The sequence below is a fragment of the Leptodactylus fuscus genome, chromosome 6 (genome assembly GCF_031893055.1).
Source record: "Leptodactylus fuscus isolate aLepFus1 chromosome 6, aLepFus1.hap2, whole genome shotgun sequence".
NCBI lineage: Eukaryota > Metazoa > Chordata > Amphibia > Anura > Leptodactylidae > Leptodactylus > Leptodactylus fuscus.
This window is the reverse complement of record NC_134270.1, coordinates 132,273,024-132,298,192: the sequence shown is the minus strand read 5'-3', so window position 1 is coordinate 132,298,192 and position 25,169 is coordinate 132,273,024. Positions and strand designations below refer to the sequence as shown.

The 25,169-nt window shown below is 42.9% G+C and overlaps 1 protein-coding gene across 2 annotated transcripts in view; it reads left to right on the top strand.

Annotated features, from left to right (window-relative positions):
• The first annotated feature begins 2,937 nt into the window (after positions 1-2,937).
• Positions 2,938-25,169, top strand: part of EVPL (envoplakin) — a 38,198-nt gene continuing 15,966 nt past the window's right edge. The window contains exons 1-11 of one of the 2 annotated variants that reach the window (XM_075277237.1): positions 2,938-3,034; positions 7,607-7,749; positions 16,991-17,090; positions 17,394-17,548; positions 17,709-17,832; positions 18,783-18,905; positions 22,571-22,609; positions 23,202-23,363; positions 24,164-24,271; positions 24,433-24,528; positions 24,845-25,117. In XM_075277237.1, coding sequence (XP_075133338.1) covers positions 7,685-7,749; positions 16,991-17,090; positions 17,394-17,548; positions 17,709-17,832; positions 18,783-18,905; positions 22,571-22,609; positions 23,202-23,363; positions 24,164-24,271; positions 24,433-24,528; positions 24,845-25,117 — 1,245 coding nt within the window. In that variant the 5' untranslated portion in view covers positions 2,938-3,034; positions 7,607-7,684. Of the gene's footprint in view, positions 3,035-6,425; positions 6,447-7,606; positions 7,750-16,990; positions 17,091-17,393; positions 17,549-17,708; positions 17,833-18,782; positions 18,906-22,570; positions 22,610-23,201; positions 23,364-24,163; positions 24,272-24,432; positions 24,529-24,844; positions 25,118-25,169 lie in introns of those variants that run through there. The other variant, XM_075277238.1, reaches the window with a different exon arrangement.

Below are 25,169 nucleotides of genomic sequence, written 5' to 3'. Positions count from 1 at the left end.
TGTAGGATTAGGGATGAAGAAAATGAGAGCAGGTGCTCTGGACTGATGAGTCAAACTGTGAAATATTGGGCTAGAAGAGGCAACTTATTCAGCGCAGGTGTGTCTGCAGGGAACAATGAAGAACGGTGGAGGGTCCTTACAAATTTAGGTCTGCATTTCAGCAAATTAAGCTGGAGATTTGGTCAGGATTCGAGATGAGCGAGTAGTATTCCATCGAATACCTCGCTCCCATAGGAATGCGTGTAAGCGGATGAACGCCAAGGGGTTAAGCGCAGTGAATATTCAACGTGCTTAACCCCTTGGTGTTCGGCCAATCACACGCATTCCTATGGGAGCGAGGTATTCAATCAAATACTACTCACTCATCTCTAGTCAGGATTAATGGCATCCTCAATTCTGAGAAACCAAGGTACTTATCCGTCCTGCAATACCATGAGGTAGGTATCCAAATGTATTCTGCAGCAGGACAACAATCCCAAACATACAGCCTATTTAATGATGATGATATAGAAGAGATGATATGGCCCTCACAGAGCCCTGATCTCAACATCATACAGTATCGATTAGAGCAACCCTATATCCACAAATCTGGGCTTAGTCCGCCAAGACGGCAGGAAAAACCTCCTTACCGAGTTCCTTCAAAAATTGTCTGCAAGGACTGAGAAGAATTAATGAATCGACAACTCTGAGTAATGAGGAACGCTCCCCCCAGAACTAGTCTACAGACAAGTACTGTCAGGAGGAAGGGGGGGATGTTCCTCACCCCTCAGCATCCAATCAAACTTGCAGCATGGTGGCTAAGTGGTTCGCACTGATGCCTTGCAGTGTTGGGCATCTGGGTTTTAATCCTACAGGCAACATCTGCATGGAGTTTGAATGTTCTCCCCACATGGGTTTCCTGACATATGCCATAAAATACACTGTATAAGGAAAATGTTTGTTCTCGTACCGTGTTAGCCAGTGGGTATGAAATATAAAAAAACAAAAAAACTTGATAGTCTTCAGTAGTTGATTCCTTTTTAATGGCTAACTCATAATGATGACAGATTACAACGTATCGGAGCGTCTAGGTTCCTTTCTCAAGTAAATTTAAAGCCATTTCTGAAGGAGCAAATTTATATACAAAAAAGGGGTTAGAATTCCAGGAGGAAGGGGGGTAGGGGTTGTTAGTAATTGGTAGAGACAATGTAAACACTTACAGGTCCTTATCAGTTCACAGGTTTCTGTAAAGTGACATAAAACCATGTGACAAATTTAAACCCCTCTCCAGTGTTTGAAGCAGGGTCTTAAATTTACATCGCTGTATCGGAAGCCGATTGACCGACCAACCTACCTACGATGGGATAGCTTTCATCCTAAACACATAAAGAACTCCATTGTCTACAGCCAGGCCATGAGATACCATCGCATATGTTCAAACCCTGCAGATAGAGACGAACACCTTGGAGGCCTCAAAAACACATTCTTGAGGCAGGGTTACCATCCAAGAACAATTGATAACCAAATCACCAGAGCCACTAGAATACCAAGATCGGATTTATTAAGATACAATACCAAAAAGGAAAACAATCAAGTTTTTTTTTTTAAATACACCGATAAGTACCATAAATTGGCTCCATGTACAAACAAGTGACCTTTGTAGATGTTGGTGATGAGCGCTGGTATGGCGGCCACTAACTCCTCTTCTCCACAATTCTCCTTGTGTTTTTGAGACTCCATGAGAAAAGCGCATTCCAAATGTTTGTCATTCTCATTGCATTTGGTTGAATCTGAGCAGAAAATCTATCCCTGTACACTTCAGAATTAATAACCCAATGTTGTTGGAAGCCATGCATGCCCATGTTTTACAAAGGATGTGGTGTGATTTGAGCCATTCCAAGTCTTCTCCATACTTGGGTGGATTTTATAAAGGAGTTTTTCTTCACCATGAAAAGGATTTTGTGATCATCCACCATTTTTGTTTAGTTTTTTTGACCATGGATGTCCAGGCCTTTTTCAGTCCTCAAGCTCACTAGTGCGCTCTTATTTTTTACCAGAATGTTCCAAACTGTTGACTTTTTCAGCCTAATGATGGTCTGTCTCATTTCCATTGAGAGAGCTCCTTTGACTGCATGTTGTGGATTCACAGCAACAGCTTCCAAATGCGAATGCTACTCCTGGAATCAACTTGTACTTGACTAATTGATGATGGATTAGCGAGGGAATAGTCCAGGCAGACCAATAAATAGTTTTCCAGATAATTATCCAATTACAACGTGTGGCATCAGCTTTAGGCTCCATGTACATGAATGTGCGTTTTCTTAGTATTCTGCATGTGATTTTTAACAACTAGAACAGTGAAATTTAACGTGCTGTGGGAAGAATCCCGATGTGTCCCGCCGCAGTTTTTACAAAGTTCGCTGAGTTTTCCTCTGCAGACTTTCTATTACAATTATAGCTATTGGGAAACTGCCAGCGTTTCCGTAGATGTAATTGACATGCTGTGATTTCCAAAAACGCAACTGTTTTGGAAATCGCAGCATGTCTGCGTTGCAGTTTTTATCACATAGTTTCATAGCAATTTTTCTAAGTGTTTCTGAATGTGCCCTTGATTTTTTGAAACAACTTTTGACAGACATCTGACTGCCAAAAAATTCAATTAAAAATTCTAATGAAATTTCTGAAAAAAAATCCTGCACAATTCTGTGTGTGAATCCAACCTTTAGAATGATCTTTTTGCTTTAGTTTCCAGTATTATAGATATGACACTTGTCCCTGTCTTATAGACTGTGCTGAGGGTCCTGCAGACACTTCTCCTTTGCAGCCCTTCCTCCCAGCTATTATACACACATCGTGCTACTGGGTGTTCCTGTCACCTATCTTTTCCCAGCCCTCTGTGTTGTGAACTTCACCTGGGACACCACACCCTTGTCCTGCCCACTTCCATTCTCTCTGCACTGAAGAAATACCAATCATTTTTTCCAAATTCTGCCATACCTGCGCGTTTTCCTTTCTGGGCCTGGAGAAAGAAGGTGGAGAGAAGAGATTCTTACAGGTAGTGACTACACCACGCCTAGAATCAGGTATACAGGGTGAGCGAGGCCATAGAGCCCCACCATAGACACTGCGGCATTAGTATCTACAGGGCTGAGATGTCATACCTGACCTAAGTCCATAGTGTAAATCTGGGAAGGTGCAATACATTATATGTCAGTGCTGACTGTTCCTGCAGCTATAGGAGCTGCCATAGTTGTTTACTTAAAGTATATGAATGGATAAGGAATGTATATGTAGATAAGTACACATTGGTCATCTGTGCAGGTGGCTGTCCCGTCCCAATGGAGTTTATTCATTGTATAGGAATTGTAAGAGGAAAATTTCTCCAACTTTTTTTTAACATTTCTGGACATAGCTAATAGTTTTGTTACAATGTATCAGTAAAGGGAGAAAGCTATCAGAATGGAGAAAGATATCAGCCTCTACTGTCTGTAGGATCTGGTCAGGACGCAATTGAATAAAAAGAAGGAATACTTTGATTCCCTGACAGCAAGAAGAGATCTAGAAGATGGTGAGGAAATGAAAAACAACTATAATAGAAACATGCAAAAGTTTTTTAAATACACTGGTTAATCTCTGTGCACATGAACACGTACATGCATTGCCAGCCATGTTTTATTGTAATGGTCCTATACAAACACTTGTGCATTATTGAGCCTGGAGCTAAACACAAGACAGGTCTTATATCTGTCCACTTTGCGACCTGGGCTCACTAAAGGATAATAATGGGTCCATGGAGGCAAGGGTGGCATATAGACATCAAGCAAGTACCATCAGTGCTGTTCAACCACAGAGCCAGCATCTGTACATGGTTGTATGTGTGTAGCCTAAGGGGGAGTGAAGATTAAAACCTCACTTTCATATACCCTATAGGCTCCATTCACACAGTGGTTTTTTTGTAGAGATGAGCGAACACTGTTCAGATCAGCCGATCCGAACAGCACGCACCCATAGAAATGAATGGAAGCACCTGTGATGCTGACTTTGCCGGCGGCCGGCGTCACAGGTGCTTCCATTCATTTCTATGGGTGCATGCTGTTCGGATCGGCTGATCTGAACAGTGTTCGCTCATCTCTAGTTTTTGGTGCTGAATCCATGTCAGAATCCACGTGGAAAAAACGCCTCCCTTTAGAGTTCTATGGGTGCCACTAGCTTTTTTTTTTTTTTTTTTTTCCGTTAGTGGAAAAAAAGCTTCCTTCAGGCGGAATTGGCAAAAAACCATGTGAAAAACCGCTAGCGGTTTATTCAAGGTCCATACACTGTGCTGGAGGAAAAAAAACATTTCCTAATTCCTGAAGCGGATTTTTTTTCTCACCAAAAAACTCTGTGTGAATGGACCCTTAGGCCGGGTTCACACAGAGTTTTTTGCGCCGGATTTTGACGCGGAATCTGCGTCAGAATCCGGCTCAAAAAACCGCCTCTCATTGAAATTAATGGGAGCTGGTCATTTCCTTTTTCCGTGAGCAGTTTGTTCCTGCTTGCAGAAAAAAGAAGCGGCATGCTTTCTTCAGGCGGATTCTGCGGCTCATTCAGCCACAGACATCCACCTCGCTACACCTCCCTCCTGACTAGGCCCATTCATTTGAACCTCATCTGGAGTGGAATGCTGCGACTGGTTGCCGGTGCACTGCACTGGCAACCAGTCGCAGCTAGCCGTTTTTTGGTCCGGAATCTGCCTCTGCGTCAAATTCCGAGCCAAAAAACCCCGTCTGAACCCGGCCTCATACAGATTACATCTGCAGTAATAGAGGGTTCCTATGTTCAAGATCAGAGATAGCAATCAGTACTGGACTCTGGCCTAAAGGACTCTCTCTATGGCATTAGAAGACACCAGTTAGCACATGGGGGCAAATTGGTAAATGGGGGCTCCATTAAGGAATCTGCACTGAGGCCCATAAGCTAAAAGTTACACCTCTGTTCACGATCCTCATCTATAACTGAGTGTGGAGTGGTAACAAAGAAGGTCTCTCGCTTTGGAGGACTTGTCCTGTATTAAGTAATCTCCCAGGGAAAAGTGACCTGTGATAGGTTAAACCACCAGCAATGCAAGTAAGCTGCAGCTAAAACCGAATTTCTGACAGTTTTTGCAGCAGCGGTATGCAGAAGGACAGGCTGTTGACGGAATTCAGCAGAGGGTTGATCCCATGTGGCCCCCGGCTTTACACAGAAAATTGATTTATTTGAATGGCTACTGTGTAATATTTCAGTTTTCCTGTGGTGGCGCTGTAGAGAAACAAATCTAGCCATACATAGGGATTTTAGATGTCTGTTTTCTGAATGATATGTTGTTCATTGATTTGTGAAGGTATTTCCATTTGCTGTAGCCTCTTAATAATTCGGGTGCACCCCCCTGCTCCAGAACTCATATCTGCACCAGTAAGGAACTGGTGTTGTTTTCTAATATTACTCACACCAGTTTTCTGACATGAATTCTAGTAAATTTGTAAGGCCAAAGAAACCCCATCCCAGCCCGCTCTCTACCCTGCTCTGACCACTTTTGCAAAAACGAATGAGGAACAGAACGAACACTGCAAGCAAGGACTGTGCATAAAGATGCGCCACATTAACACCCATCTATCCCACTAAACTGGTGCAGATGGTTTTAGTAAATCCCCCCCCCCCATATATACCAGATCATTTGCAGCCCCATATAAGAAACAAAAAACCCAACATGGTGGATCAAACTTACAACACATCCGCCACATGTCATACATATTAGTGTCACGAAAAGGTGCAGCTAGAAGCTGATTTTCACATGACACAGATCCCTGCACTGCCCCCGTGTCATCTGTGATGGATGGCAATGTGACAGGTGAATGTATAGACTACAAGATCCATCATGCCCTTCAATGTCGGTTCAGTCATGTGCACTGCCAGGCTGATAGGACTTAGTGAACCTTGTACTATGACGCTCTCTGCAGGGGATGCAGGTCATATAGAGAGCACCAATAGTCAGACAAGTTTTTTGCAAAGTATTACACAATACATTGGTTAATGTTGGAAAATCAAAATATACAGATTTTTTTTTTTGTATTTCCAACACTCGCCAGGTCTGAATTAGCATACACCGATACCACTCCTGTTATTCTGTCAGTATTCCCTCCACCATAAATATTTCAACATAGAGGAAGAAATAATTTCCTGAATGAATATGACAAAGAAGAATGTGGTACAACACTGTGAAGGTTTCCATTCGCTCTCATTGAAAGAACTTCTCCACCCAAATAATACAATGTATCAATCATGTTTCTGTTTTTAGCTACAATGTATTTCACTTCTAAGAGCAGCAGTTAGTGCTTCAAAGCTTCCCTTCCTATTGTAACCATTGTTTAGGCCCTAATCATTCAGATTATATACTGTCTGTATGCGGAATTTAGGCCAAAGGACAATCGATTGGCAGAACATTGAAGGTAAGTGTTACTAAAGTTTAAGGCACTGTTCACACTACTGTTTAATGATAAGAATAATGCTGCATAACTTCTACACTTTATAAGCTTAGGAGTCCAGTGGGAGGTCCTGATTAGTGGCTTCTATCATATCTCTGCATGTGACTGAGTAGGACCGCCCACTGGACTCCGAAACTGGGAATAAGCAAAGGTTTAGAGCAATAATGTAACAAATGATACCGAATCTTTTCCCACAAACCTCTATAACATGCCGCCTATAGATTGGACTGTCAATCACTGGCCTAAGCATTCGGGGCAGGAATGGCAGGGCGCACACACTACCGTACACTTAGACATTTTTTTAGACATTCATTCTGGACAATGACTAAGGCCAATTTCAAAAACTGCACCAAAATCTGCAATAAAAAAAAGCTGTGTTTCCACAACATGGGGCCTTAGCCTTAGGCCCCATGTGGCGTAGATACTGCATTTTGGCTGCAGTGTTTTACAGTCCCTGTAAAATGGATGGGATTCCAGTGAATCCTATCCACACACTGCAGAAAAATACGCGCAGGGGACATGCTGTGGTTTCCTAAACCATTGCAGTTTTGGATAATTGCATGACAATTACACCTATGGAAACCCTGGCATAGAAGCAGCTACGAAAAGTGCGTCTGCGGGAGGAAATGTGATGCGTTGCCGCTGTGGTTTTTCCCATAGTGCGTCGGGCCTTAGCTTAATTCTTGGTTTTGTACTCTGTCAGTAAAAATGCTCAGCTGTGATTTTTAGCAAAGCTGTCTAGAAAAAAACTAAAATGAAGGCTGGGAAACCTGTTCTGCAAAATAGCTCTGCCCACAATATAGTCAGGGAAAAGGCCACAAACCAAGTATCCATAGGGTAGCCATGGTCTTTATAGGGGCCCCTCGTAAGAAACTAAAGAATCTTCTGACATCTTACAAAGTGTACGCAGTTCTACTCCTCCTCTCCTAAATATGTCATGAAGACAAGTGTGCTCTTAAAATGGGACAGTCTCCTGGGTGGGGACATCTCTCTGTTCTACACAACTGGTTTAGCAAGTTCCATATTCCATACACCTTCAGCTCCCATTGCCTGTTTTTGGGAGGAGCTTGTTGTTCTGCACTGTCCTGTCTCACATACCTCTTCTTCTCTGTTGTCACTGACAGCTTCTCAGGTGCAGAGAACACTAGGACCGACGCTCCAGGACCGCAGGGAGGGACAGCAAAGGGGGCAAAGCAAGCACCATGTTCAAGGGACAAAGCAAGTCACCTACCAAGTCACCGAGCAAGTCGCCTACAAAGTATAACAAGTGAGTCTGGGGTACGGGGCGGGTATCCAAACATTGGCTAATCCTGATAATCCATTCAGGAAGCCGTATTTTCCAGAGATTTGTAACTTCTTATTGAACTAGACTGACATATGTATTATTTATGCTATCATGATGGCAGAGCTGAGTTGGTCATTTGGCATGACTGTGAGATGTCTTAACTTTGGTTTCACATAGGACTACATTATGTATATTCTGATGCAGCCAATGACAAACTCAGCTCTGCTACATCGTTGTATTACAGTATTCAGCTACGAGATAATCATAAAAAGAGGAAAAAAACAAATAGGAATGAAAATTAGAAAAGTTTACATCTTCAAAAATGTATTGCACCGAAGGATCTTTGCAAAAAATATTCAGATCTTCTAGAATGTCAGGAATGGAAATATGCGATCTACAGCTGCAGCTATGGCCTGGAGCAAAGGGGTTAACTCCACTGGCTTGCTGTGATTCAGGACAGTATTGGGGTGTTGTCTGGATTGATGGTAAAGGTGACACTGAAATTAGGCGGTGACAGGATGCTATGAAGAACCAGATGAACAGGTAGACAATGAATCAAAAGCAGAGGCACCCACCCTGTGTGCCCGAGTCAACTGGATCAAGTCACTTGGACCCTCATGTAATGTAGTAGCCCTATAATGATATATACTATAGTATATCAGTGTGCTATTTAAAGGGCTATTCTGTACAGACAGTATCCTGTAGAGGTCTATTCTGTACAGATATCATCTTGCTCACAGCTGAGTGCCTGCTACAATTGTGCTAAGCCTGGGCTGACGATATGTTATAAGATACCAGTCGACGCCTCGCAGACATGATCCTGCTCATATTCACAGCTGGGATCCATTTTTCATGTCCGTGAAAAAAAAATCAACTAGGTCTGACAAAAAAAGATGATACGTGGATAATCCAATGATGTAGTCCATGATTCTCACAGACCTATAGGCTATAGTGTTAGTCCACAGTCCGCTAAAAGGCCTAAAATACAACACGTTCAAGTTCTTTCGCCATAGGCCAATAGTATGTGGGAAAAGAACGGACAATGCATGCGACCAGTAAAATCGATGGGTTCACATGCAGTTCGTGAATGTTATGAACATAACATGTATGTTAAAAGTGTGAATGAGGCCTTACTGTTTACAACTGTAGCAAACTCTCAGGCCCGGTTCACATCTGCGCATGGGTTTCTGTGCGGGGACTAATCCACATAAAAAACGGTTCCCTAAAGAAGCCTGCGGCCCCATAGACTATAATGGGGTCCGTGTGGTTCCACTCGGTTTCCGCACAAAAATGCAGAGAGAAAAGTGCTGCTTGCAGGACCTTTCTCTCCGCATTTTTTATGCGGAAAGGGGAATGGAATCCCCAAACGCAGATGTGAACCGGGCCTCAGCTTTGTGAAGTATATAGTCTGTAGGGACTATGACTATATACTGACCTTTCATCACATAAATAGCATACCTCTGTAACATTGACGTCACACACCATTGTATCTAATGATAGGCTGCATAGAATCTATATACATCTAATAAATAATATTCACACATATACAGTATACAGTGAGATAACAGGACTATGTCTTATAAACCTGATTTCTTACATGGCTGGGGGGATTATGGGGACCGGTTGCAATTTCTAGAAAATGACATCCTATCTATTAAAGAGAACCTGTCACTTCTCCTGACATGTCTGTGTTAGTAAATACTTGTATTTCTTATGAAATGACAATTCTGGAGCATCTGTCCCTCTGTTACTCCTCCTAGAAATGTATGAATAAATTCACAGCGGGTGTAACCAGTTGGGGGCATGTCTCAGTATACTCTGACACTATCCAATCACTGCAAGCAGTGTTATAGACTGCATGGACACACCCCTTTGACAACTTATTCATAAATTTCCAGGCATAATAACTGAGGAAACCACACCACACAGAGAAAACATGCTCCAGAATTGCTGTTTCATGGAGAATACAAACCTGTACTGAAACAGACATGTCAGGAGAAGTATCAGCCGCTCCTTAGATATCCATCTTATTTATGACAACCATTCCTTGGAAGATGTGGATGACCATACATGCAGGGACAATGAACAGTATAACACAAGGATGAGCGGGATCTCCCACAATGGTAGATGCTGATATGTAATGGCTTATATAGGGCGGTACCTAATAGGGACCATCCTCTAAGACATACAAAGACAACCTCTTATATAGCAGCTATACATTGTATAGTAATGGCGTCCGATGAGTTGGGCATGCTGAGATTTTTAGTTCCACGACAAACAGAGGACACCTTTTGTCACAGACTCGCTTGGGCGGTATCTGCGCATAGTGTGAATGTTGTACTTTATTCGCCAAGTAAAGACTTTTTTATTAGGGTGTGTTTGTGTGCTGCAGATTCCTGAAGAAGGTTGGGGCAATAAAGAGAATAATATAATGGTGTTTTATGTATTCTCAGGATAGGGGAGATTTGGCTTCATGCAGTCCGAGGCCACATCAATATTACATTATTGGCTTTGTCTTTTCGGAAGAGATATATAAGATTTGCATCGCATTTGCATTACCTTGCTCTGATTCTTCTATAGAGCGAGTTTGCTTGAGTAGCCCTTGAGCTAGAAACCAGTGAGGAATTCCGAATATTTTGTGTGCTCTGGCTGTCGCTCCTGTACTTCTTAAGCGAAAAGTTAGCATTATTGGATCAATGTCGACACACCTTTAATAAGTGTTGCTTTAGTGCGCCTTCAGACAACAGCTATTCCACTTGATTCACCAATACACACGCAACCTTGGCACAGCATGCATGTCTTCTCCATGGGGAGAGGGGAGTAAGCTTCTGTTTGTAGCAGCTTCTTTCCCTTGATAACTAAAGATCAGGTATGATCATGTCAGGGGAGCGCTGGAAGTACATGGGGGTGTAAGTAACGCCATAGAAGCTGTAGCAGAAGCTATGGGGCCCACTGCTGTTTCTTTTTCTTAGAGGTTGTTACCCCTGGATTACTCCAGCAGGTAATAGATGATTTTCACTTAACTATTCCTGCTCCTGTCCACGTCCAGTTCCACTTAACCTCTAGGGGGGGCATTGCATATCATGTCTCAGACATCACCTCTTTATCATTAGGACGTCATATGCGGTACCCCATGGAGAACTAAGCAAAGGCAGCTGTGGACAGGATCAGGTATAGAAAGATGGACTGTTACATGCCGGAGTAGTCTAGTAGGTAGCAGCCTATTGTACCTCTGTGGGGGCCTGAAGGAGGGTGCCCTACATTGTGTGGGGGCCTGTAACGGGAGCACTTACTGTATGGGGGCCTGCAATGAGGACAGTTATACTGTATGGGGGCCTGTAAGGGAGACAATATACTGTATGGTGGCTGATAACGGAGGCAGTATATTATATGGGAGCCAATAAAGGAGGCAACAGTAAAGGGGGCATAATGTTGTAGGGGGCAGTGTAAGCTTGCTATGTTCCACCATTTTTCCTAGTTCAGCATCTGGAATATATATATAAACTCAGCCGGAATCACCAGGTTTGGCCAGACCTTTACGGGGCCTTTGGGATACATCCCCACAGTTTGGCATTTGTTCTGAATTTGCTGTGGAATCTGTGGCACAATCTACATATATTCCAAGTAGGTTTTGAAGTGGATTTGGATTTCGCTCTATGCGAAAGATAAAAAAGTTGCATTTTGTTAAAATCTCTTACACTTTAGTGCTCTTGTAACACCCTACAGATTTTACACCTACAAATCAGGTTAATCCACGTATGACCATACCCTCAGACTTGACCTCTTGGTTAGACTGAACTGTTTGGTTGGATGGGTTTCAATTACTTCAGGTGGGGCACAACTAAATGATAAGGAATGATGGGTTCTACAAAAGAAAACTTGTCTATATTGACACCATAGACTTGTAGGAAGTAGTATTACAACACAAAGGTTATAGGAGTTATAGCATATTCATGTGTATGAGGGCTATGACCAAAAATAGTTGTAAATCAGAGTAATATTGCGTTTCAGGGCACAAAAGTACAATGTTACTTTCCTGCTATAGATCAGGGGTGGAGAGATGCAATGGTATGGTGGATGTTACAGCTTTAGTGTAGCAAACGTATGATCCTCAGTAAGTATTGTGATGCATTATGTGGCCGTAAATTAGAGCATCAACTTTCCAGTTACATCAAGGCTCCTTTCAGATAATGTCACTGACAAGAATCATTCTTAGGCTACGTTCAAGTGCCCGAAATGGGTTTACACTTTACTGTCTTTTTATGGCCACAAATCCCATCTCTACTCCAGGTCTAAGTGCATAGACAGCACCAAGATGCTACTAGCTCAGACCATTAAGCCTGTGGTTGGATTTGTGACTGTAAAACAGACAGTAACATGATGACGCCATCTGTATTCACCTGTCTTTAGCAGAAGCTTAGCCTTTTTCTAGAGCATCTGTTACCACAACCCAGCACCCCAAATAAATAGGTTAGGGTCACTGGAATCAGTGCTTTCCCTTGTGATTTTGTGTCTCTGGTGATGAGAGATCACTGGTTTTGTCAATATGAGCATAGACGATAAATTGGTGATCGGTGAAGCCCCCACCTATACTAAGAACAGGGGGTTGCTTTTCTCCCATTGAGAATGTAGCTGTGGTAGACACATGTGGACCCCCACTCTATTCATCTCATTTGGAGCACAGGAGATAACCAAAGTATCACCTATCACTTGCGCTCCCATTGAAATGGAGTGAGGAACTATGGCTACAGCCTCAAGGGGAGTAAAACAACCCCTGTTCTCGGGATGGGCAGTTGGATCCTCACCAATGAGAAATCCTTTATCTATAGAATAATTGTTGTGGCATAACCAATTTGGCTTCTAGAGCATTGCCAACTAGCAATATATCCTGGTCAATAATAAAGACTAATAATTCTGGTTATCAGATCAGTACATCAGAGATATAACTTGAAGCTTCTGCGCCCAAATGCAAAACATTTAACAGGGTCCCCAATTAACAAGTGCTATCTCTAATACTTGGGTCTTCTTATATCATAGAGAGAGATCTTTGGGCCTATCTCTGCGTCCCCTATAGCTGTGCCCCTTCATTACATGAATAAGCATTACATATATTTGGCCAGAGAAATACACACCACTGTCTAGTTAGTGCAGGGTAAGGTGTGGTTCCTAGGCTTGTCCCTTGAACCACCAAATATGTGTCATCCAGTCTGACAGCCAGTCACCCAGCCTGTGATCACACCCTGGCCACAATAAACATGTAGCAGCCTCACGTTTCCCCCAGAGCTTGTTACCTTGCAGCATTCTTGTGTATGCTATAGGCGTGGAAAATGGCGTGGACTGTATTTTGCCGAGAGTTTTGTTACTCTCATAGTTGCATAATACAGACTTCATTGCTATTCCCTCTATACTATATAAAACAGGTTGACCTCTGCAATGGTACGGTTCTCCCGGTTCCCTTTTACTGGATACCAAAGACATAAAATAATATCACTAAATTGCAATCCCACAAGATGACAAGGAAGCAATGGACTCACTTGGAGAAGGATCTTCACACATTGCACTTGCATAGCTACGAGCGAGGATGCAAAGCTTCTTATTATCATACAAGACACAGCTGACACGTAGACAACTATTGCCTCTGGGTTTCCATATCTTTAAAAATAATCAACATGATTCATGGATAGCTGTATGTCACAGACCTTGTTATAAACTGTCCTCATATCATAGCCATGGAAATTATGGTGGCCAATTTATTAACCCATCTATGCCAGTTTTCTGGAATAGATGGGTGTAATTGTGGCACATCTTTGGTGCAAGGCCCTTTTTGTGCATCAAAGATGCGCCACATTGTTGGTCCTGGACCTTGTTCATCACTTTTTGTGAAAGAGGGCAGACAAATTTATTGTAATTTGATCCAGAAAACTGACTTGAGTTATACATGAAATCTTTGCCAGTTCAAGCGCCTATGAATAATTCAGCTGTTCCTCGCACCAGTTGGGAACTGAACCTTACCAAGACTGGCATACAGAACTCTAGTCATAATACATTTAACATTATTCCCTATCCATATGATGATCAGTGTTTGGTCCCCGACCGATCATCGTGTTATCCCCTATCCCTCACTGCTGGAACCCCCAGCCACATGTCATGGAGAACATGGAGGCCTTCTTTAGGTCCAGGAATGCAGAAAGGCTCCTTTCTAGCTGCTCCTTTCTGTCAGGTTCTCTCCTTCTTGGAGGCAGTAGCAGTATGGCTGTTATCTCCTCTGTATGGACTGGTGAATGGTCCTAGGAGAATCTGTATCTTACATGGCCTGTGAGATTCACCATGTAGCTCCTACAGGGGTGAACCTGCTCCTTTCGCCGCCCGAGCGAAGTACAGAAAGCCGCCCCCCCCCTCCCGCCGGGAGGAGGGGGCAGAGCGGGGGCGTGGTTTAGCGGAGGGGGCGTGACACCTCGAAAGGGGGCGAGGCTTAGCGTCGTTCACCGGCAGAGAGCAGGCCCGGAGACTGCCTGCGCTCTGCCTGAGCGTGAGGGGAGGCTGCTGGAGCAGCGCTACTCCAGTGGCCTCCCCAAACCACCGCTCCGTGCTAAGCCAGTCCAGGACAGCTTGTCCTGGACTGGCTTAGGTTAGCAAAAATGCCGCTCTCCCTGAGGCCCTGGCATAGCGCCGCCTGAAGCGCTCGCTTCAGGTCGCCTCATGGGAGGTGCGGCACTGAGCTCCTAGGTTTGGCAGGAGGACCAGCAGGTGCTGTTACCTCACACACTAGACTCTACACAACATGGCTGCTCTGGTTTCCTTTCCCCTGCTAAGAGGAAGGCGGGGCTAAAGTCTCCACCCACAGCTTGCTAGAAGCTTCTCTGCAGAAGCCCATGCTGTGTATGGAGTGATTGGGATCCTACCATCACATGCACCTACATAGAGTGAACCATAGGTGGCAGCAGAGTAGTACATGGCAATAAACATAGTGTATGCACACAGATTATACAATAGATAGTGATATCCAGTATTAGTGCATTGTGAGAAACATTACATTACATAGCATACAATAACTACTCCTATAATGGCAAGAAGGAGTGTACTGGGACACTACACAGGACCCATGTTCTCATGGTTGGTGGAGGTCCCAGTGGTCAGACCACCACTGATCAACATGTTGTTCCCTAAACTGTGGATAGAGGAGAACATTAAAACTTCAGCCAACCCTTTTAAGTCTGTTGGTCATATTGGGCCATTGGCTATGTACCGGTATTCTTGTTTTGGTTCTTTTTTCTGGACCACATATATACAGTATGTTAGTACATTTTCCTAATGTGACCATAAATCTTTATTAGATAAAAGAATCTCCTGGCATATACTTTACAGGATGTGTCTGAAAATAGATTGCCGCCATAAGAAAGAAATTAGTATTTTTAGTGCCACTTAGAAAGGGTGGCTACCCTGTAAATGTCAGACCTGTTAAAGAGCCTTGGAACATGACTAGGCACATCAGCCAAACTAAACTAACTTCAATGGGAGGTTTGGGTGGAGATCACCTGAAAAAGGGACCAGAAGCTTCTTTTTCCACTAGCTGAAACAGAAACTGCCTTCTCCTGAAATAGATGCAAAGTCAGATTTTTTACAGTGGTTCACCTGAAGTCTATAACCCAATGAAGACCGCTTGCTGACCTTAGAGATTAGCCAGGGTAGGTCATAGCCCTGCAACAATGTCTTCAGTGTCCCTGCAGTTAACTCTCCAGTTCCTGCAAATTTGCAGGAGAAGGTCCGGTCTCTGTCTGTAACTCTATGGAGAAGACAGTAGAGGTTTATTACCACTTGTGTTTTCTCCTTAACACACTACATCGCACTTAAAAATGGCAGATGTGGATAGAGGAATAGTGATAGTGAGTAGAGAAATCAGCAGAGCTGCTTCATCTATTGGATGATCTCCATGGGCATGCTGGATCTTAGTAGACCCAGATCAGCTCTGCCACTGTCTATTGTCATTAATGGAGGCTCTTTTCACCCGTATATTCAGCTCCTATTCTTTCCTAATGCGTTTCGGTTCAGAGCCAGTGCCTACATCCATTGTTGCTATGTGCCAAGGACACCACTTTACGTAAGTGAAGGATCAGTGTTTTTGATTGCGTATTTTCATATGTGACATAACAAATTTTACTGTGTCCTTCAGCTCGTGCTATAGGGTTTATTCATTCACAGCTAATGTTATTGAAATAAATTCATTTTTGTTGCATTCTTGGCAAGCTGTTTCCCATTGAAGGTTATGGGAACTATGGGAAGGGCCAAGCATGGTTCTTTATAGGTTTAGGCCCCATAGCTGACGCAATAAAGGGATTCTACCATTAAAAATCTTTTTTTTTTCTCCTTAAGACAGTGGAATAGCCTTTGGAAAGTCTCTTACTTTTAGAAGTCGTCTCTGGCCTGCCGTTCTGTAGAAATACCAGTTTTTACCGGTATGCAAATGAGTTCTCTTGCAGCACTGGGGGCGGGCCCCAGCGATCAAACAGCACTGGGGGCGTCACCAATGCTGCCAGAGAACGCTCTCCAGCGACGCCTCCATCTTCAACAGCAACCACCTCTTCTGTTGTCTTCTTCCGGTTGGGGTCATGCTCTGCTCTTGCGCGCATGCGCAGTACGGTCCTGTAGCTCTACAGTCTGAGCTGACTGTATATGGCCACACACCTTAGACAGGGAGAATGGTAATATCCACATGTCAATTTATCCATAAATATACTGAATGTACTACCTTCTCGATATCAACTTCTCTGCTTGTAAGACAACCAACAGCAGTATAAATGCAGGGGTACTAAGTGTATCCTGTAAAGGCGGTGCTCTTCACCCCAGACAAAGACATTCCATATGAAGAAGAATAATATCAGGGGCACTCACCCAACCAGGGATACGGTCAAGGCCTTGACCATGCTATGTGCTGATCTTCCAGAACATGTTGTTGTTACGCCCGTGAAATAAAGGACTGTTTTTTACTCGTATCCCTGGTTGGGTGAGTGCCCCTCATATTATTCTTCTCTTCTGTTTCATATGGATTATCCATAAATATATTCATGAGAAATAGCAGAGGAACGGTGCAACCCAAGTTTACAAGAAAAGCGTCAGGAGAAATGACAGCGTCCCTTTAAGCCAATGTTGGTTTCACCTAAATACTTTACCACTGTGCCCTCTACTTTATATGTTTAATATTTAACTCTGACCTCTGTCTCTCTAGGGCGACTGCCAATGAGATGGCTTTGTTGATCTCTCGCATGCAGAAAAATGCAGACCAAGTAGAAAGAAATATCCTGGAGACACACCAGAAACTGAAGCAGGTAGGTACATGATTACTGAAACTCGATGGCCACGGTCATCTGCTTGGGTTTATAATTCTACTTTACAATTGTGAAATCTGATAATGATTTTAGAGAACAGGCCATCAGATAAGCACCGTGATCAAAGGGTTTCCTGGCTTTATATTTGATGACCTATCCCTAGTATTGCTTTATAATTGATGACCTATCTCTAGTATAGTCCATCAATTACAGATTGGGAGGGATCTGACCCCGGCTGTTCAGATAGGCCATTGGTTATACTGGTGGCGTCTTCTAAATCTACATTTCTTCTCTTTTTGGTAGGACGCCAGTAACTACACTCTGAAGAAGTCATTTGAGCATCAGCAAGAGAATGCAAAGAACCTGAAGGACTCCGAGCTACTGCTTAAAGATCTTTTCCTTGATGTGGACAAAGCAAAAAGATATGGACACCCACAAGCTGTGGAGATAGACAAGGAGTAAGTCAGACAACGGCAATGTCATTTAGTTGTAGAGTTGAAATGCTGCACAAATAGATGGAAAAGCATATGGACGATATGGGAGGGATGGAAATGTCTTTGTAGCTTGCGGCTATTGCAGATATCATTATTATATTTTCCTCTTATACTTTGTTTCCAGCATCCGCCAGCTCCATGAGCGACTTACAAGTGAGTGTGCAGAATACAGAGAGGTCTACGAGAAATTTAATATTCTCCCCCCTGAACCAAAAATCAACTGGCCACAGATCCTAGATCTCAAAAAGGTATATTCAGAAGTTATTTTATTATAACTAGTTATTGTATTTAACTCTTAAAGGGTTTCACCTAGATATTTATAGATATACAGTACACACTTTTTTGTTAAGTATATAATTCCACGTGTTAATTCATAGTTTTGATGCCTTCAGTGTGAATCTACAATTTTCATAGTCATGAAAATACAGAAAACTCTTTGAATGACAAGGTGTGTCCAAACTTTTGGTCTGCACTGTATATCATCAGTATATGATTGGTGGGAGACCATCACCTGGAAAACCAACCGATCAGCTTTTTGGAACACCAGTACGGAACTGGAAACAGATAGAATACTAGTGGCCATGTCATGCAACTGCATCTCCGCTCACATTTACATGTGTATAGACCATCAATATCCAGTCTTGGCAAACCCATTAATTTCACATTGGTTGTACATAAAATACAAGAGGTGCACATACTTACATGTCAGAAAACAAGAAAGAACAATAAACATGAGCTTACTGAGTGACAGTAGAAGAGGGGGCCCTGCCCTTTACAGTTTCCAATATACAAGAGACGGGTGTAGACAGTAGGAGAGGGTAGGAGCTCTTCAGATTGTACTGCATCAGTAAGGTTGTAGGTGGGTTTTACCAAAAAGGATGACTTGGTGGCCGCACAGGAAATTGTTGCAGTCTAGATGGGATTTGATGAGGACATGTACAACTATTTACATTGACTTGAGGTTTTGGAAAGAGGGGATATGAGGAATATGAACCGGAGGCTCAGATGTGTAGTCTGAAGTGCAAGTAAATGTAATCATAAGCCATGGAAATATGACCCTAGGGAAAGTATGGAGCCATAACTGTAAATTTTGTAGTACATAAGGAGGCACATAGGTGAAATGTGGAGAAGGGTATGAAAGTATACAGACTAATTCAATATGACTACATTGTTCACATCCATTTTATGCTCTTTCCAGAACACAATCGATAGTGCTACATATGGACCCAGCCTGGCAGATGTGGAACGTCAAATTGCGGAGCACAACCTTCTGCAGAAAGAGATCGATGAGTATGGGACAGAAATACGCAACCTCCCTCAGGTAGTCAATCCTGGAATCCTAGAAAATATTACTCCACCTTGAAGCTCATGGCAATAGAATTTCTTTGCTAAGTCTATGCAGAATTAAAAGTGTCCGGATCCCCACCGATATGACATTGCAGGGGGAGGTCACTATTCAGCTGGCAGTCTAATTTTTGGCATTCTTGTGCCAGGAGGATATCATAAGCAGGTCCTGTTCTGCTTGCCGAACACTGTGTGGATCATAAAGAATTTAGGAAAACAGAAGTAAGCTATAAATAAAGGGGGTGTCCACTTTAGCAATGGACAAGTGGACCACTTATATTGGAGTTACATATGGAGCCTGATGACCCCCCCTTTGACTATAATGGGGTCTGTTGGGTGTTTGTTGTTTTTAAACTGAAAATAGCAAACCAAAAAGTTGTTGGTGCAGGACTTTTTCATCCTCCAATTTTAGGCAGATGATGCAAATATGAACATAGCCTTAAATTTCCCTTAACAATAACCATATCTCAAAGTGTTTTTCTGCTCATATACCCCATGATGATCTGTAGAAAAGCTAGCAGCAAGAGTTCCATTATCCTGCAGCACCACCACATTGGAAATAAAGTACTACATAGTGCCCAATCATACCAATAGGCAGTGTAAGTAATGCAGGGCAGGTCCTCTAGAGTGGGAGACATGCTCTCTAACCACTCCGTGCTTTGACCGAGACAGAAGGATTATTTTATTAGGGTTTTCCAGCCCTTAATGCATATTTCATACTAATGCTCTATCCACATCCACAAGTCATCAGTATCTGATTTGTGTGGTGGCCAACACCTGAATCCCGCACAGATCAGCTGTTTCATCAGCCTTCAGGGCGGTGGACAATGAGGAAGCAGTGTGGTCCTATTCAAGTAAGGCTAAGGTCCCATGGGCCGTAATCGCAGCGCTAAAGCGCTGTGCAAAGAACTGCGCCGTGAACGCACTGCGGTTCTTTCTGCAGCCTTTCAACAGAAAGTTTGCAGAGTTTTCCTCCGTGGACTTTCTGTTACAATTATATCTATGGGAAAGCCGCCGGCGTTTCTGTAGATATACAGTCCTATGAAAAAGTTTGGGCACCCCTATTAATCTTAATCATTTTTAGTTCTAAATATTTTGGTGTTTGCAACAGCCATTTCAGTTTGATATATCTAATAACTGATGGACACAGTAATATTTCAGGATTGAAATGAGGTTTATTGTACTAACAGAAAATGTGCAATATGCATTAAACCAAAATTTGACCGGTGCAAAAGTATGGGCACCTCAACAGAAAAGTGACATTAATATTTAGTAGATCCTCCTTTTGCAAAGATAACAGCCTCTAGTCGCTTCCTGTAGCTTTTAATCAGTTCCTGGATCCTGGATAAAGGTATTTTGGACAAACAATTCAAGTTCAGTTAAGTTAGATGGTCGCCGAGCATGGACAGCCCGCTTCAAATCATCTCACAGATGTTCAATGATATTCAGGTCTGGGGACTGGGATGGCCATTCCAGAACATTGTAATTGTTCCTCTGCATGAATGCCTGAGGATTTGGAGCGGTGTTTTGGATCATTGTCTTGCTGAAATATCCATCCCCGGCGTAACTTCAACTTCGTCACTGATTCTTGAACATTATTCTCAAGAATCTGCTGATACTGAGTGGAATCCATGCGACTCTCAACTTTAACAAGATTCCCGATGCCGGCATTGGCCACACAGCCCCAAAGCATGATGGAACCTCCACCAAATTTTACAGTGGGTAGCATGTGTTTTTCTTGGAATGCTGTTTCTTTTTGGACGCCATGCATAACGCCTTTTTTTTATAACCAAACAACTCAATTTTTGTTTCCAAAATGAAGCTGCCTTGTCCAAATGTGCTTTTTCATACCTCAGGCAACTCTATTTGTGGCGTACGTGCAGAAACGGCTTCTTTCTCATCACTCTCCCATACAGCTTCTATTTGTGCAAAGTGCGCTGTATAGTTGACCGATGCACAGTGACACCATCTGCAGCAAGATGATGCTGCAGCTCTTTGGAGGTGGTCTGTGGATTGTCCTTGACTGTTCTCACCATTCTTCTTCTCTGCCTTTCTGATATTTTTCTTGGCCTGCCACTTCTGGGCTTAACAAGAACTGTCCCTGTGGTCTTCCATTTCCTTACTATGTTCCTCACAGTGGAAACTGACAGGTTAAATCTCTGAGACAACTTTTTGTATCCTTCCCCTGAACAACTATGTTGAACAATCTTTGTTTTCAGATCATTTGAGAGTTGTTTTGAGTAGCCCATGATGCCACTCTTCAGAGGAGATTCAAATAGGAGATCAACTTGCAATTGGCCACCTTAAATACCTTTTCTTATGATTGGATACATCTGGCTATGAAGTTCAAAGCTCACTGAGGTTACAAAACCAATTTTGTGCTTCAGTAAGTCAGTAAAAAGTAGTTAGGGGAATTCAAATCAATAAAATGATAAGGGTGCCCATACTTTTGCACCGGTCAAATTTTGGTTTAATGCATATTGCACATTTTCTGTTAGTACAATAAACCTCATTTCAATCCTGAAATATTACTGTGTCCATCAGTTATTAGATATATCAAACTGAAATGGCTGTTGCAAACACCAAAATATTTAGAACAAAAAATGATTAAGATTAATAGGGGTGCCCAAACTTTTTCATAGGACTGTAATTGACATGCTGTGATTTGAAAAGCCGCAACGGCTTTGAAAATCGCAGCGTGTCTGCACTGCGTTTTTTTCCACAAAGTGGGCATGGGATTCGCATGAATCCCATCCCCTCGCGGCGTTTACGTCCCGTGGGGCCCGGCCTAATAGTAGTGGAGCTGCTGTTCCCCAAAACCAACACTATGCATCTGTGGCAGTGGCGTAACTACCGCCATAGCAGCGGAGGCAGCTGCCACAGGGCCCGGGACATTGGGGGCCCGGTGACAGCCGCTACCGCTGCTATCATTATACTCGGAGGTCTTTACGGACCCCCGAGTATAATGATTGGCGGACCGGGAGAGGTAAGAAACATAAAAAACATGTTACTTACCTCTCCATGATCCTGCCAGGCCTCCTTCCTGACGTCTCTGACGTCACATGAACCCGGCCTGCTTCCCGGGTCATGTGACGTCCGACGTCATTGAACAAGGACGGCAGAGGAGAAGGCAGCGGAGAAGACAGCGTAGGAGCCGGGGGACAGGTAAGTAACAGTGGTTTTTTATGTTTTTATTCCTCCGGGTCTCCGATTATTATACTCTGGGGTCTGAAAAGACCCCAGAGTATAATAATTGTTTATGGGTGTCCACAGTGGGACATAATACTGTGTGTAGGGGCCACTATTGGGGATAATACTGTGTGCAGGGGCCACTATTGGGGATAATACTGTGTGCAGGGGCCACTATTGGGGATAATACTGTGTGCAGGGGCCACTATTGGGGATAATACTGTGTGCAGGGGCCACTATGGGGGATAATACTGTGTGCAGGGGCCACTATGGGATATAATACTGTGTGCAGGGGCCACTATGGGGCATAATAGAACGCGCAGAAATGCGTAGGTCGTCAGTAGGTTGTCACCGCAACAGAATAAAAGACTGAAGGACCCATCATGCATGGTGTATTTGGTTCTTTAGTTTTTTGCTGTTAGTTGATGTGCATTTTGTTTATTGATCTTTCAGGACCAAGCTGCTATTAAGAACCAATATCGCAGTCTGCAGGTAAGTTATTACTGGGCCGATACTACAGTATGGGGTGACACTGACAAGGGACCTGATAAGCAAATATTGTGATATTCCTCATATAATATATATGTGGGTTCAGTTTTTATAAGCTACTAGCGGGTAACAAGGGGAGCCAATCACAATCAAAGGGAAAAAATCCTCATCTAAGAACTTCTGCACCTTCGATTTAGCCAGACCCCCCCACGATCAAAACTCCTGACGTCATTATAACATATAGAAAAGTTAGAAAAATTCTGTGCCGATTCATTTTTGTAAATATATTTTTATAGTGGATGGAATTACCACCATTAGAGGGCGCTATAACAGTATGCAGTGAACTCCCTCTAGTAGTGGGGCAGGTATCCATATCCAAAACTATGTCTATTCCTGGGATTTGGAGTGCTATATTAGAAAAATCAAGCTCTACCATTATAAATATATACTAAGAAGTTGATCAGAATAGAAGTTTGAACTTATTTAGAGGACTGAACAATGCAAACCTATAGTGAAGGGTGGGAGTTCACTGTAAAGTGGATTTGTCATGAGACTAAGAATCTGGAATGACCTTCATCACTGTTGTGGATTACAGGAAGATTCAGCATGGCGGGGCAGGCACCTGAGCAGCTTGTACAACCACCTGCACGGATGCACAAAGGAGCTGCTCTACCTGAGCGATGAACAGAACAAGATTATTAAACAGGACTGGAGTGACGAAATCCCTGATGTATCTATCACCCGCAGGCAATACGAGGTGAGCACGGCAAACTAAATGTGTAGGGCCCTACATAACAGAATTTGGTGCTGAATTTGAGGCGGATTCGTCTCAAAATGAGGTCCACATTCCGCCTGATATCGACCTCATTGATTTCAATGGAAGAAGGATGCAGATATTTTTCCTCTAGCTGATCTAGCTGTCATGCTTGATCGGACACCAGTGGTCACCTATACAAACCCATTCAAATGAATGAGTTATAAAGCTGACCGCCGGGTTTCCATCCTCTGTGCAGTTTCACCAGGGCTGAGGACGGAAACCCGGCGGAATGGCAAACACTGGACAGGGGCGCAAGTGTGAACGAACCCTAAGAATACACCGTGTAAACTAATAGGTGAATGTGATTTTTGGTAGTAAAATCACACCAAAAAAACAGACCACTTCTAAACTGGAGTAGAAAACTTGGTTATTCATTAGATGCATAAGATTTTCTATTGCCACACAAAACTATAGAAAATCTGGCACAATTTTTGATATTGTTAACATATTTAAAACTGTCTAATACTTAGACTATTTAGCTTATTCACCCCACTGTTAATATTGCCTGAAACAAATACAAACACAGAATGAAAAGACAAAAAGCATCATAAAATGTACTAATAAATAGAATAATGACATCTATTATACATGCTATGGTGAAGTCAGACCCTCACTGATCATAAAGTTATGGTACAATCTGACGATACGTCATCACTTTGTAATCCTATCTGTTAATCTTTGATGTGATATCATATTTAGATATAAGGGTTATGCATTCAATATAACTATTTTCATTGCAGCGTTTCAAGGCAGAGGATTTGCTGCCCCAGGAGGACACTGTGAACGACCTGCTGGATGATGGAGACAGAATGATAGAGCTGAAACACCCCGCCGCCAGCTGTATCCAGGTCAGCCTACCAAATGCTACTGAACAATATCAGCTTGACATAGATTGAGTATTCCCTAGTGGTCTATAGTAGGTTTATGACAGTGGAAGAGATTTACTCTTTACTGTTTTGCCCACCATTGTATTACTGACCATTTACTATTATTATTGTATATGTATCAGGCCCATGATGAAGCGCTAAAAGGAGAATGGCAGAACTTTCTAAACATGTGCATCTGTCAGGAGAACCATCTAAAGAATGCAGAAGACTACAAGAAGGTAAGAAGTGTCAGTGCTACTGTATATACTGTCAAATCTCTATATAGATCTCATTTCTGTACATACTTTTGTGGGATAAAATTCTTGCGCTCTGAATTCTGGGGTTATGGACAGCAGGAATATCATAGTCAGCAGAGTCTATGGTGCTGTTAAAAACGGCCAAAAGCTCCACAGAAAATTTAACAGATTATTATAATTTGATGGGGTCCGTCATACTCATTATGACGCTGACCATGATGTGAAAAGTAAAGCCCAGTAACATCTTATAAAGTAGATTAGCATTTTATTAACAATGTCCTCCATCCTTGTCCTGAAGTTTCATGATGATGCGGACTCTGTGGCTGAAACTCTGAATACTGTGAGAAGAAACCTGGACACCAAATACTCCCAGCCAAATACACAAGTGCCAGGGGCCGTATCTGACCTGCTTCTACAGCTGGACAAGGAGGACAAGCAGCTGGTCCAGGCTGAGAAGACCTTGAATGATCTCAAGCAACGAGCACCTGAAATTGTCCCTATCAAACAGAGGAGGACGAGGACAAAGCAGCCCATTAATCTGGAGGCTATCTGCGACTGGGACTCAGGAGATGTACGTTTTCTATCTAATATCTATTCCTATCATGCTTTCTGGTAAATGCATA